At 40.5% G+C, this 14,084-nt stretch overlaps 1 protein-coding gene across 1 annotated transcript in view; it reads right to left on the reverse strand.

Moving 5' to 3' along the window:
• The window catches only part of FTO (FTO alpha-ketoglutarate dependent dioxygenase), a 415,383-nt gene that overhangs the window by 225,085 nt on the left and 176,214 nt on the right, over positions 1 to 14,084 (reverse strand). Inside the window, 2 exon segments of the mRNA XM_055232690.2 lie at positions 7,139 to 7,282; positions 13,225 to 13,304. Of these exon segments, the coding sequence (XP_055088665.1) occupies positions 7,139 to 7,282; positions 13,225 to 13,304 (224 nt within the window).

The raw sequence follows: 14,084 nt of genomic DNA on the forward strand, positions 1-14,084 counted from the left end.
TTATAATCTTCACCTGTTACTGCAGAGAATTTTTTTGTGTGTTTATCCATATTGAACTTTCATGAGGCAAACAAAAGCAACTTGTGAAGATTTAACAATGGTGAAAATGGCTCAAATAAGTAACCTGAGAATACCAAGTCATATGAAAAGGTTTTAGTTTACATTAAGTAAATGTTTGTTTGCTATGTAGGGCTGATTTCAGTTAAAGCTGTTTAAACAAAACAAAACAAAACAAAAAAGGAATGTAGACAATATTAAAACAACAGTTGCTAGAACTTATCTGTGCTATTAAAAGACAGTGGTTAACATATGTAACCTTGAGTACTTTGAAAGAAGAATTAATACAAGTGTGGTTCAACTTCCGTGAAGATACAGGTTTAACAACATACTTACTTCAAGAAAAAAAATGAGTTCTTTTTGATGGATTTCACATAAAATTTGTTCACACTATGGAAAGAGCCTATTAGCAAAACATCAAGCCCTGTGTTAGAAAGAGTTGAAAAGGTTTTAAAAGATTTTCCAGTCTTTGGGCTGGTTATGCCTGTTGAAGAGGACAGAATGGATAAGGCTTGCCAACCATGGTGACTCTGGAAATAGATTCTCGTATGTAATTAGTTCATCCAGTCTATCAGGGTACACTAGAAACTGGATTTCAGTAAATTAAAACTTGGAAGCAAGGAGAAGGCTATATCTAGGGGCTCTGCTATTGGACAAGAGAGTAAAGAGAGAGCCCTGGCTATTTTAATAAATAATGCCTTCATCTTCCCTTGGATGCCAAACTATCTTTTGAGGCAGATAGTATCATGGTTAAAAATAAGGGCTCTGACCTATAATCCCAGCACTTTGAGAGGCCATGGCAGGAGGATCACTTGAGCCCAGGAGTTTGAAACTAGCCTGGGCAACATAGTGAGACCTCATCTCTACAAAATAAACAAATAAACAAAGTTAGACGGCTGTGGTGGCACACGCCTGTGCTCCCAGCTACTTAGATGGCTGAGGCAGGAGGATCACTTGAGCCCAGGAGGTCCAGGCTGCAGTGAGCCATGATCGCGCCACTACACTCCAGTCTGGGCAACACAGTGAGGCTATGTCTCTAAAAGAAAAAAAGAATATGGGTTCTGGAGTCAGTTCAAAAGTGGGTACCGCTACAGAATAGCTATGTCATCTATAAGACAGAAACAATTACTGCCTACTGTTAGGCACTTGCTAGATGTCAAGAATGCACACTAAACAAGACCACAAGGCTTTGGACTTCCTGTCCTCAAGCATCTCACAATCTTACAAATTTTCTGACCAGGAAAAGTTTTAATGTCCTTGTCAATTCATGCCCATCCCTTCCCACTAATGCCAGTCAGAAACGTTCAACAACACTGAAGACCTTCTCCCAACAGAATTTTATTCATGAGTTATAGTACTGCCCATGAGATACAGTCTCTGTGGACATCAAGTCCACTGGCATGCCTTCTATTCAACTCCATGACCTTTTTCATTTCAATGTTGTGGGTAAAAACTATTACAGGATTTTAATCAAATGCCACCTTTACCAGTTCCCCCACTGCCAAAAGAAAGAAGTAGCTGACTCTATCCTTAAAATTAATTAAGAAGGCAAAAAAATATATCCACCTGCTTGATTCAGAGTCTGAGTTAATAAATTCTGGAAATTAGGAAGGAAAGCTACAGCATGGACACTGCACAAAACCAAAGAGTCAGGACTCAAAATACAGTGAGTCCTTATTACTTTGGGGCTAAAAAACCAAACATCAATGTCTAACCATATTGACTGACTGATGAAGTGGTAACCATGACAGGAGTTGGGTCTTCCTCCCTTCTCCAGAGTTGTAGGCCGTCAAAGGAGGCTCATAGCTAACACAGCAGAAATAAGAGGCAAGCCGTCAGGAGGACAAATGCTGACTTGGGGCCAAGGAACATTCCACGGGTGACACATCCCTGAAGACGTCAATAGCAGGGAGACAACCTGTAGGAGCTCTCAGGGTTCTCTCAAAGTTTTCATGATACTTACAAACCAAACTCCCTGATTTTGAAAATGCACTTAATGGAAATAAGTCTAGAAGAGGAAAAAGAAATGGAATCAACCCACATATCTGGACTTCAGTCATTGGGCACTTAGGCATTGGAGAGCAAAGCTAATAAGACTTCAAAAGAATATTTCTGAGCCACTTTATCACCACATAGTTGTAAATCATATCCATCATTCCAACGGGTCAGCAAATGTCACTGACTTTTCTTCTGCCAAGTTTGTTTAGGCTCTTGATTTGGTCCCAAGTCAGCCATAGAGTTCCCTCATGAGATGTGTGACTACGCCCCTTGGGATTAATGTCTCGCTGTAATAACGGAAAGAAGTTACTTCGCTGAGAAAGAAATTAGACCAGGAAGACATGGTAAGGCTCTACCTACAAAGAGATACCCTATGAAGGCCCTTTTGCAGTAGTTATAAGGAAGCCACAGGTCTGATCAGAAGAAAATGAGAGTCAAACAAAACCATCAAACATTCCATTCTTCTAGGGGACATTTACTAAGAGAAGAGGCTGAATTCCACATTTTACTATCTTTAAAAAGGAAAGTGGGCCATTTAATAACATCGAGGAAGAACCTTTCCTAAGCATCTTTTTTTTTTTGAGACGGAGTCTCGCTCTTTCACCCAGCCCAGACTGCAGTGGCACTATCTCGGCTCACTGCAAGCTCTGCCTCCTGGGTTCACGCCATTCTCCTGCCTCAGCCTCCCGAGTAGCTGGGACTACAGGTGCCGCCACTGCGCCCGGCTAATTTTTTGTATTTTTAGTAGACGGGGTTTCACCATGTTAGCCAGGATGGTCTCGATCTCCTGACCTCGTGATCCGCTCGCCTCGGCCTCTCAAAGTACTGGGATTACAAGCGTGAGCCACCGCGCCCAGCCTTCCTAAGCATCTTAAATTGGAAAAACTATCTCCAATAAGGTACTCCAAAACATATGCCCAAACTTCCAAAACTGCTCAGTTAGAAACCATCCTAGACAAGGAAAACAAACCACTTCTCAACCCACACAGACTGAGAGCTTGTAGTATGTAAAACCAAGGGCTTCATCCTGTGATTTGTCCAGCAAAGACACATGGCCTTGCAGAAAGAAGCAAGCAAGCAAGAAACTGGGAGAACTCTTACAGACACGTGGGCTTTCATTGAACAATAGGACAAAGTAGAGAGCGGGCATGCAACTGCTAAATCCCAGGCCAACTTGTATGGCAAAAGAACAATATCTGACAATGTGCCCTGACATATGGAATTAATTGTGAAAGTAAGGAGATGACCTTGAAGAATCAGAGATTGGGGGGGATGGTGAAGACTGGCACACACGCTATTTAAATTCAAGATCAATCTCTCTATTCAACCCCAGGAGGCCGAGGTTTCTGATACAGTACATCTCTGCCCCACTTCCTTAACACATAATGTCAAAAGCAGCCAGTCACTTTCTGAAGCAGACAAATTTGGTTTTTTTTATTTTTATATTTTTTGAGGTAGAGTTTCACCCTTGTTGCCCAGGCTAGAGTGCAATGGCACAATCTCGGCTCACTGCAACTTCCGCCTCCCGGGTTCAAGCGATTCTCCTGCCTCAGCCTCCCAAGTAGCTGGGATTCCAGGCACCCGCCACCACACCTGGCTAACTTTTTGTATTTTTAGTAGAAACGGGGTTTCACCATGTTGGCCAGGCTGGTCTCGAACTCCTGACCTCAGGTGATCCACCGCCTTGTCCTCCCAAAGTGCTGGGATTACAGGTGTGAGCCACAACACCCAGCCTGAAGCAGATAGACTTAGATGACAATATTCTATTATATACACAGTGTGATTTTACAGATTTCTCCCATCCATTGATGGTAACAAAACATCACAGTCAGTCACAAAAGATGAGAAAGGATAGGGAAATACGATAGCCCGTATGCATGTTAAAGAAAGCACCCATTCTGCTAGTCTGACACTGAAAATCGTGAGATTTTTTGAGAAGGAAATAACTAAATTTCGAGATTAGAATTTCTATACTATAAATATGGAGAAAGACATAACTTTGCTCCCTGGTCTAATTCAGGGAGGTCATCAGGCCCATAAATGTATTCTTTCCTGAAGTTCTGGCTATCAGCAATGTCTCCAGCAGGGACTAATAAGAGAGAAAGTAGAACACCCATCAGGCACAATGAAGGGAAGCAAGTTAGACTGGAGCTCTGTATCAGAAGTGGTTACTAGTCCCCTGAAAGGCAGAATTGCTTCCCCTGTGGTTCTGGAGATTATGACAATGTTTCACAAAGTGTGGAGCAGCTCACAAGATCTTAAATAACTTATAAAGACATTAAAAAGACATTGTATGTCACTATGGGAGACGACATTATTTCTCCTTTGCTCAAAACTCTTCAATGGGTCCCCATTTCCTGCAGAGTAAAAAGGAAAGGCCTTGTCCTTACAAGGGCCTCCAAGGACCTATACAATCTGCTGCTCCCCAGTCTCCTGGAACTACCTCTGTGACCTCTTCTCCTACAAGTAGCAGCCTTACTCCCTCCACTCAAACAGTACTGTTCCTGGACTGTTCCATGGACTCCAGGCATTCCCCCACCACACAGCCTTTGCCGTGGCTGTTCCTTATGCCCAAAATGCAGTTCCCCAGATATCCCCATGGCTCTCTCTCATGTCCTTCAATTCTCTGCTCAAAGGACATCTTTTCAACAGGGAGCTTCTCTAGTTCTCTCAATTTCCATCATCTTGCTCTGTTTGTTTTTTTTTTTTTCTGTAGCACTTATCAACTTCTAACATACTGTATAATTTACCAATGTATTATGTTTATTACTTACCGTCATCTCCCTATACTAGAATGTCTATTTTATTTACCAGTATATTCTAAAGTACCCAGAAGAGTATCTGGCACATGCTCAGTAATTATAGAAAGGATGCATGAGAACATTTTTTAACTCCAAATTCCCCATCAATCCTTCTTATTATATCAAAAAGAAAGTCTCAGATTGGTGAATGAACTTCAGTTCTCTACCACATTTTAGTGTCTCCTTTTTTTCTTTTAATGGTTTTTTTTTTTGAGGTATAATTTACCAGCCATAAAATTCACACATTGTAAGTGCAGAATCCAATGATTATTAGAAAATGTATAAAGCTGTGCAACCATTACCACTAATCTCCCTTCTTAACACGAAGAGAGGAAACTTGAGGCTCAGAGCCACCTCCAGACAAGAATATCTGCTGGAATGTAATAACATTACTCTGTTTTCATTGGATCTATTTTTCTGGATACTTTTTCTTTTGGCTAATGATACTAGATTTCCACTTAAAGTAGCAATATAAAGCTTCATTTTTAAAGAAATGTATACATGTTAAAAAAGAGTTGATTTAAAGTAAAATATTAAGTAACTAAACAATGTATGTGGTCCAAAGATAAAGCAAATATTGAGAGGGTATTAGTGGGAAAAGTAGAGTTTGCGAAACTTTAACCCATGGGATTCAGACCTGCCGGTCTCACAGACTGCAGAATTGCAACTGATTTCATCAGTGAAAAGCAAGGCAGTGACACTTGCTCCCAGGGCCTACCCTCAATTCCCAGCAGTCTTTGCCGGGAGACTATTCTTCATGAGTCTCTTGTGCTTCTGCGTGTCTTGTGAGTAAGCAATGACTGTCCCGTGTTACAGACTCTCATTGCAAGGATGTGTATATAGCAACAACCTTGACAGAGAGAGTTTCTCCCTCCAGAACAAAGGGCAGGTGTGCATATAGGCTTGGAAGATAAAGACAGTGTCTTGACCTACAGCAAAAGATAGGCATGCTTATTATCCTTTGAAAAAGACTAGGTTCCCGTAGCTCATGGTTCCTCTCCTATAATGTAACTCCTCAATGTGTACATGTTATCTGGCCTACTTTGCATTGCCCTATAGAAACAGAAGCTGGGTGAATGCTATGGTCTGTATGTGTATGTCCCTCCAAAATTCTTTTTTATTTTATTTTATTGATTGATTGATTGATTTTGAGACGAAGTCTCAATCTGTTGCCCAGGCTGGAGTGCAGTCACGCGATCTTGGCTCACTGCAAGCTCCGCCTCGCGGGTTCATGCCATTCTCCTATCTCAGCCTCCCGAGTAGCTGGGACTACAGGCGCCTGCCACCACACCCAGCTAATTTTTTGTATTTTTTTTTTTTTTTTTTTAGTAGAGACGGGGTTTCACTGTGTTAGCCAGGATGGTCTCGATCTCTTGACCGTGATCCGCCTGCCTCAGCCTCCCAAAGTGCTGGGATTATAGGCGGGAGCCACCGCACGCACCCGGCCATGTCCCTCCAAAATTCTTATGTTGAAATCCTAACATCCGAGGCGATGGCATTAAGAGGTGGGGCTTTTCAGAGGTGAGAGATCATGAACGCTCTGCTTTCATAAAAGACTTTAGTAGCCTTATAAAAGAGACCACAGGGAGCTTGCCTGGCCCTTGCACCATCTAAGGAAAGTGAGAGGGTGCCATCTATGAATCACGAAACAAGTCCTCACCAGACACCAAATCTTGAACTTGATGCCACCTGATCTTGAACTTGCTACCCTCCAGAACAGTGAGGATAAATTTCTGTTGTTTAGAAGCAACCTGGTTTATGCAATTTTGTTACTGCAGCCTGAACAGAATAAGTTTGTGAACTAACACAAAAATACAGAGACTCTGGTGACTGCTATTGATGTACATAATAACCTGTCCTCCATCTCTGACCTAAGAGTCTCATGGCTTATACCAATATGAAACCGTGGCAGATTAACTTGTTAGCGTGCAAGTAGGGTAGAATCTCAGATCTTTCACAATTCTTGAAAGTCTTGCTGGGCACAGTGGCTCAGGACTGTAATCCCAGCACTTCGGGAGGCTGAGGCGGGCAGATTACTTGAGGTCAGGAGTTCGAGACCAGCCTGGCCAACATGATGATACCTCGTCTCTACTAAAAATATAAAAATCAGCCAGGAGTGGTGGCGCATGCACCTGTAGTCCCACCTATTCGGGAGGTTGAGGCAGGAGGATCACTTGAACCTGGGAGGTGGAGGTTGCAGTGAGCCAAGGTCATGCCGCTGCACTCCAGCCTGGGTGACAGAGCGAGACTCTGTCTCAAAAAAAAAAAAAGAAAGTCCTTACCTCATTATGAATTTCTTCTCCTTGTTTCAAAACTGCAGGCTCAAAGGATTTCAAAGAGACATCATCATTGTCCACATTGTCATGGATATTCTGCAGAGCCAACTGACAGCGTTGTAAAATATAATCCAAGGTTCCTGTTGAGCACTGTTGAAACAGAACCAGCAATCACAATTATGGGCAAAATCTAAGTTTACTATGCCACCCTTCCTAGGATTGTTCATATTTGTCCCTGGGTGTGAATTCACCTGTTGCCCCCATGACTCAGTCTATACTCCTTTTTTTTTTTTTAATTTTGAGATAGGGTCTTGCTGTGTCACCCAGGCTGGAGTATAGTGGTGTAATAATGTTTCACTGCAGCCTCAACCTCCAGGGCTCATGCAATCCTCCCACATCAGCTTCCCAAAAAGCTGGTACCACAGGCAGGCACTACTCTGCCCAGCTAATTTTTCTAAATTTTTATTTTGTAGAGAGAGACAGGATCTTGCTATATTATCCAAGCTGGTCTCAAACTCCTGGGTTCAGGCAGTCCTCCCACTTCAGCCTCCAAAAGTGCTGGGATTACAGGCATGAGTCACCGTGCCCGGCCTATACTCCTGAACTCAAGAATTACTAGAGTGGCCTGTTCCACTGGGCTCTGTGCTGCCAGTTTGGCCTCACTTGGGCCACTTAGTTTGCTGGTTTTCTTTTACATGGGCCTCATATCTCTAACTAAACGTTTGGGTCCCTGAGGCTAACACCCTATTTATATATGTTAAATACATTTTCTATATATACTATATCTAGAACTGAGTCTGAAAACTGGAAGAAATTTAATAAATAATTATTGGATGAATAACTGGTTAACCAAGAAGTCAAGGACACTGACTTTTTATCTCAAATGCCCTGAGACTAACGATAGGAAAGAAAGGTAACCAGGCTGCAGAGCTGGTTCAAAAGCACACTAAATGGTTCTATAATGACAGAGGGGAAAAATGAAGTTATAATCACAAGGCAAAGAACTCATTTCTCTTTTCTGCAAAAAGCATACACTAGGCAGTGGCAGTCCTTGGCAGAATAGATTCTTCAAATAATGGAGAATATTTGGCTTATGCCCTCAAGGCACATTATTCAAAGGCATAACTTAGTACCTGGGCCTCAGCAAGGAAACAGATAACTAGTGCATCCCTCTCTGAGTCCGTGGGAGCAAAACAGAGGTCAAATGGACAAACTCCTTTTTATAAATGATCATATGTTGGAAAAGAGGCTGATGCACATAGGCAGTGCATCTGCTTGTTTTGATATTAAAATGATTTCCTAGAATAATAAAAAGTCAGCTATAAATACCCTTCAGTCCCAACTAGGAAAATGTATCCCTAAAATATTTTGGTTTTATTATTTATAATTTAAACTGAGCCCTTGTAAATAACCTTGAAGGCTAATCCTCTGGTATAAAATTTCCTTGCACATTTACTGCCATTTTATACAATGCGACATCAACAAGTCCAGGAAAAACAAAATTTCTGTGCCAAGAAACAGAAGCTTGACTAATATATATTTTAATATGAAGATCCCAGAGTGCTGGGTGCATAAGGGCAGGCAACTCCAATTTCCTGCCAAAATAAACCCCACAAAGAATAAAGGTGAATGACCACTCATTTTTGTCCCACAGCAACCTCTACAACATTTTTTTTTTTGAGTCGGGGTCTCACTCTCTGGCCCAGACCGGAGAACAGTGGTGTGGTGTGATCTTGGCTCACTGCAACCTCTGCCTCCTAGGCTCAAGCAGTTCTCCTGCCTCAGCCTCCCAAGTAGCTGGGATTAAAGGTGTGCACCACCACACCCAGCTAATTTTTGTATTTTTAGTAGAGACGGGTTTTACCATATTGGACAGGCTGGTCTCGAACTCCTGACCTCAAGTGATCCATCCGCCTCAGCCTCCCAAACTGCTGGGATTATAGGCATGAGCCACTGCACCCAGTCTACAACATCTTTTTAAAATGACTTCTATCTAGAAAGTTTCCCTACTTGCACCTTTACTTTCCCAAGTAGGGAGAGAGGTACATAGGTTATTAAATGCATTTTCATGCAAGATTGGAAACAACCTAAATTTCTCAACAATAGGAAAACTAGTTTAATGAACTATGGTTGCAGAAAACAAAAAGAGAGAGGGGCGGGGTGTGGAATAATTTTTTTCTGGATGTATAGTGTTTTATTTAAATAATCTATAATCAGGCCTAGTTTAAGATAGGTTTTTTTTTTTTTTTGGTAACAGCTTTATTGAGCTATAATTCACATATCATAAAATTCAAGCATTTAAAGCATATAATGCAATGTTGTTTCATATAGTCACAGAGTTATACAAATATCACTACAATTAATTTGAGAGCTTTCATCACCCCAAAAAGAAACCCTGTGCCACTTAGCAGTCACCCCCAACCCCGCCTGATTTCCACCAACATTTCCAACCCTAGGCAACCACTAATCTACTTTCTATGTCCATAGAGAGACCTATTCTAGAGACTTCATATAAATGAATTATATAATATGTATCTTTTGTGACTGGTTGCTTCCATTTCATATGTTTTCAAGAGTCATTCACGTTGTAGCATGCATCATTACTGTATTCCATTTCAATGCCCAATAATATTCAACGTTTTATTTATCCATTCATTAAGTGATGAACCTTTGGGTTGTTTCCACTTTTTGGTGATTATGAACATTCCTGTAGAAGTTTCCATCACTCCTGGGAAACTACCTAGGCATGGAATTGCTGTGTCATAGGGTAACTTTGGATTTAACCTTCTGAAGACGTGCCAGACTGTTTCCCAAAGTGGCTGCACCACTGTCCATTCCCTCCGGCAGTGCACGCGGGTGCCACTTCCTGCATGTCCTCACCAACACTTGTCACTGTCTTTTTTATTCTAGCTATCCTAGTGAGTGTAAAATGTTATCCCATCGTGGTTTTGATTTGTATTTCCCTAGTGACTAATGATATTCAGCATTTTTCATTTGTCTATTGGCCATTTGTATACCTTCTTTTTGTGTGTGTGTGAGACGGAGTCTTGCTCTATTGCCCAGGCTGGAGTGCAGTGGTGCAATCTCACCTCACTGCAACTTCCACCTCCCAGGTTTAAGCGATTCTCCTGCCTCAGCCTGCTGAATAGCTGGGATTACAGGCATGTGGCACCACACCTGGCTAATTTTTGAATTTTTAGTAAAGACGGGGTTTTACCATGTTGGCCAGGCTGGTCTTGAACTTCTGGCCTCAAGTGATCCACTCACCTCGGCCTCCTAAAGTGCTGGGATTACAGGCATGAGCCGCTGCACCCAGCCTGTGACATGTTAATTCGGTTCCTTTGCCATTTTAAATTGGATCATTTCTCTTTTGAATTATTGAGTTCTAAGAATTCTTGGAATATTTGAGATACAAGTGCTTTATGAGATATATGATTTGCAGATATTTTCTCCCATTCCATGGGTCCTCTACACTTTCTTTATGGTACCCTTTGAAGTACAAAAGTTTTTAACTTTGATGAAGTCCAATTTATCTGTTTTTTTCTTTAGTTGTTTATGCTTTTGATGTCATATCTAAAAAGCCATTACCTACTCCACGATAAGAGCTATATATTGATGAGTAATTATTACCAAAGTTTACTGAAACAAAACTACAGAACCATATATATAGTAGGCTACCATTTATATTTTAAAATATTTTTGAAATTACATATATTTTTACTTATATGTTAAATATCACCAAAAGAGTAACAAGAACCTTTAAACATTGGTTGCCTCTGGGGATGAGGGGCTGGTTGGCCTGAGGAGAAAGAGACTTTAACTGTATACCCTTAGGTATTTTTTTTTAATTTTGAACCATTTGCATTAACTACCTGTTCAAAATATAATTATTCATAAAATGTAAATTTCTTTAAAAAGACATTCTGTACTGAATCCCAAGAATATTCTGACACAATTATCAAAAACTAAAATCTAGGCCGGGAGCATTGGCTCACGCCTGTAATCCCAGCACTTTGGGAGGCCGAGGTGGGTGGATCAACTGAGGTCAGGAGTTCAAGACCAGCCTGGCCAATATGGCAAAGCCCCATCTCCACTAAAAATACAAAAATTAGCTGGGCTATCTGCTACATTCATTCTGCACTGTATATACTCTTAGACTATAAGCATCTTAAAGACACTGAATATAACCATTCCCATTCACAAATCCCTACAAGAATACCTTGAACATATAAAGTTCAATACAAGTTTGAAGAAAGAACAAACTGAAATCCCTTCTGATTAGTAATTCCTACAATCAAAACTTGCTGATGATTTAATCTCTCTTGCTTTATTATGTACACTCTAGTATACAAATGAAGACAGAATAACCTTCCACACAGTGACTTTAGTTGTTCCTATCTCCTATTAGTTTTTCAACAGAATAAAATGAAAAGACAGTAGTAGCAGTAGAAGTAATTTAATAATAGTAGTAGTGGCGAACTTCTTTGAGTGTATACCAGTCACTGTTCTAAAGACTTACATGTATTTACTAATTTAATCCTCATAAGAACACTATGATTAGGTATGATTCTTATCCCCATGAACATATTTCCCAAACATTTTATCATTTTGTACATCCCTTTGAACCCAGCACTAATGAGACTGTCCACTCACTCTTCTGGATTAGATTAGGAAAGACGTAGAAGAGTGCACTTAAGTAGCCATATACTCAAGTGGTCCACAAAAAAGGGATTCTTAGAGGGTTATAGCTAGAAAGACAGATGCCTATAACTGGGGAAATGAAATCCTTGTGTATAATACAAGGCACATATTAGATGCTCTATAAATACTTGCTCCTCCCTCCCTCTCTTCCTTCCTCCCTCCCTCCCTTCTTTTCTTCCTCTGTTCGTCCTTACCTACCTTCCTCCCTCCCTTCCCTCTTTTCTAACAGAACTCCTTTTAGGTCTCTAAGACAATTATTTCTGTGTTTATTTGTTTAAAATTTGTCCCCCCCAACTAAAGTTCACAAAAGTGGTGGGCATCATGGTCATGTTGATGGCTCTATCTCCCAGGCCTACAGTTTTGGACACATAACAGGCACTCAAATATTTAAACGAATGAGTGAATGGAAAAGAGAAGAAAGGGGAGAAAGGAAGAAAGAGGTGCTGGATGGGCTTGTTGGCATCTTGGTTTAAATACTCATTCATTCTCTCTCTGCCACACAGCAATATGATCTCTCCACTGGTAAAGCTACTTAATGACCAAAAGACACAACACTGCCGTACAGACTCATGCAGTACTGCCACTGGAAGACCTTGCACCTGTACCTCCCACCTTGTTGTACCACTTCCGCCCAATTTTCTCACACTTGTCCCCTGTAGTTCCATCAAAGGTCAAGCTATAAAGCAAAGCATGGATAGCAAGCTTAGGTAGAAGGTCACTTGTAATCCCTTTCATGCCTTGCTCTCTGGAACCCCTCTTAACTGAGTACATGGGACCCCAACATGACTAATATGAGTTTTTCTCATTTCTTAGTTTTCCATTCGGAACTAGTCTGAACAGCTAACCATTGGCCATTGCAAGTGGTGGCAGAATTTAGCAATAAAGTCTGGGTTATGAACACAACTGTGGAGCTCAGAAACTCCTTGGCAACACTGTAACTTTCTCTTTAATTTACATTCACATGCCCCAGAAGTCTGATCAAAAAGTTAAGGGAAATGAAAATTCTCAACATCGGAACCCAGCCACAGCTAACACATGCACAAGCACAAAAATCTGCCCCAATTCCTCTGGTCACCTCCTGCCCTTGACCTTGACAGATACAACCCTCTAAATAAACCTCTAACTATAAACACTTGTCAATGGCATTTTCCTTCTCCAAGAAACATAACCCCAAGAAGCAAAACACACTTATCCCATGGCATGAATATGCTTTCTAAAACTGTATCCAACACAATCCAAAGCTCAAAAAGCAAGTAAACAGAGACGAAAGTCAAGTTAGATGGAAGCAATTTTCCCATCAAATACTCTTCCAAAGCTCTATGATAAATTGCTCATTCAACCACTTCTGTCACATCCAATTAGGTGTGAATCACGTTTTTATTTACACTTACCTCTGCCACTCGGTGGGTGGAACTAAACCGAGGTTGTGAACCAGCCAAAACGCAGTGTTGGTGGGTGGCATTGAGATCATCTACAGGAAAAACACCAGAAATGTATAAAACCATATTTATTAGTCAGTATATACTATATATTATTTAACTAAAACAAAAAGTAAACGGTAAATCCATCTTCCAAGAAATAACAATAACCAAGGAATCAATACTTACCTTGTATTCTTTAATCAATCCCTTATAAGTAGGTGACTCTCTCTCTATATATATATATTCCATTATATATGTATCTACTTATAAGTAGACATTATATATATGTAGATATATAACACGTATAATAATATAAATATAGTATACAATAAATATGATATATATACTTATACTTACACAAGTATATATAAGTAGACATATATAATCATATGTATATAATTAAATATGTATATATTCTATCATACAAAGGATGACACTTTGAAGAGTGAAAGGGGGTGCTATTAACAATTATTCCAGAACAACAGGTATAAACCAGGACTGTCCTCAGCAAATGAGATATAGGGTCACTCTACTTATTTGTGGTCCTATAATGCCCACCCACTATAAAATTCACTATGTATGGATTGAGCTTCTTTCACTTTCTCATGACATATCTACTTCTACCCTTATCTTTAGAATAAACCAGAATTTGGAGTTGAACACCTTTCATCTGAAAAATCTGCCTCTTTCCCTGCATAATCAAAGTATCAATTTTGCCCTAACAATTTTCCAGGCAATAAACCAACCAACTCAGCATGTTGCACGTTTGGCTGTTAGAACAGAACTCAAGTCTAGGGATTCACAACCCAAGAATGAAGTAGGTGGTGAAT

Source organism: Symphalangus syndactylus, chromosome 11 (genome assembly GCF_028878055.3).
Source record: "Symphalangus syndactylus isolate Jambi chromosome 11, NHGRI_mSymSyn1-v2.1_pri, whole genome shotgun sequence".
NCBI lineage: Eukaryota > Metazoa > Chordata > Mammalia > Primates > Hylobatidae > Symphalangus > Symphalangus syndactylus.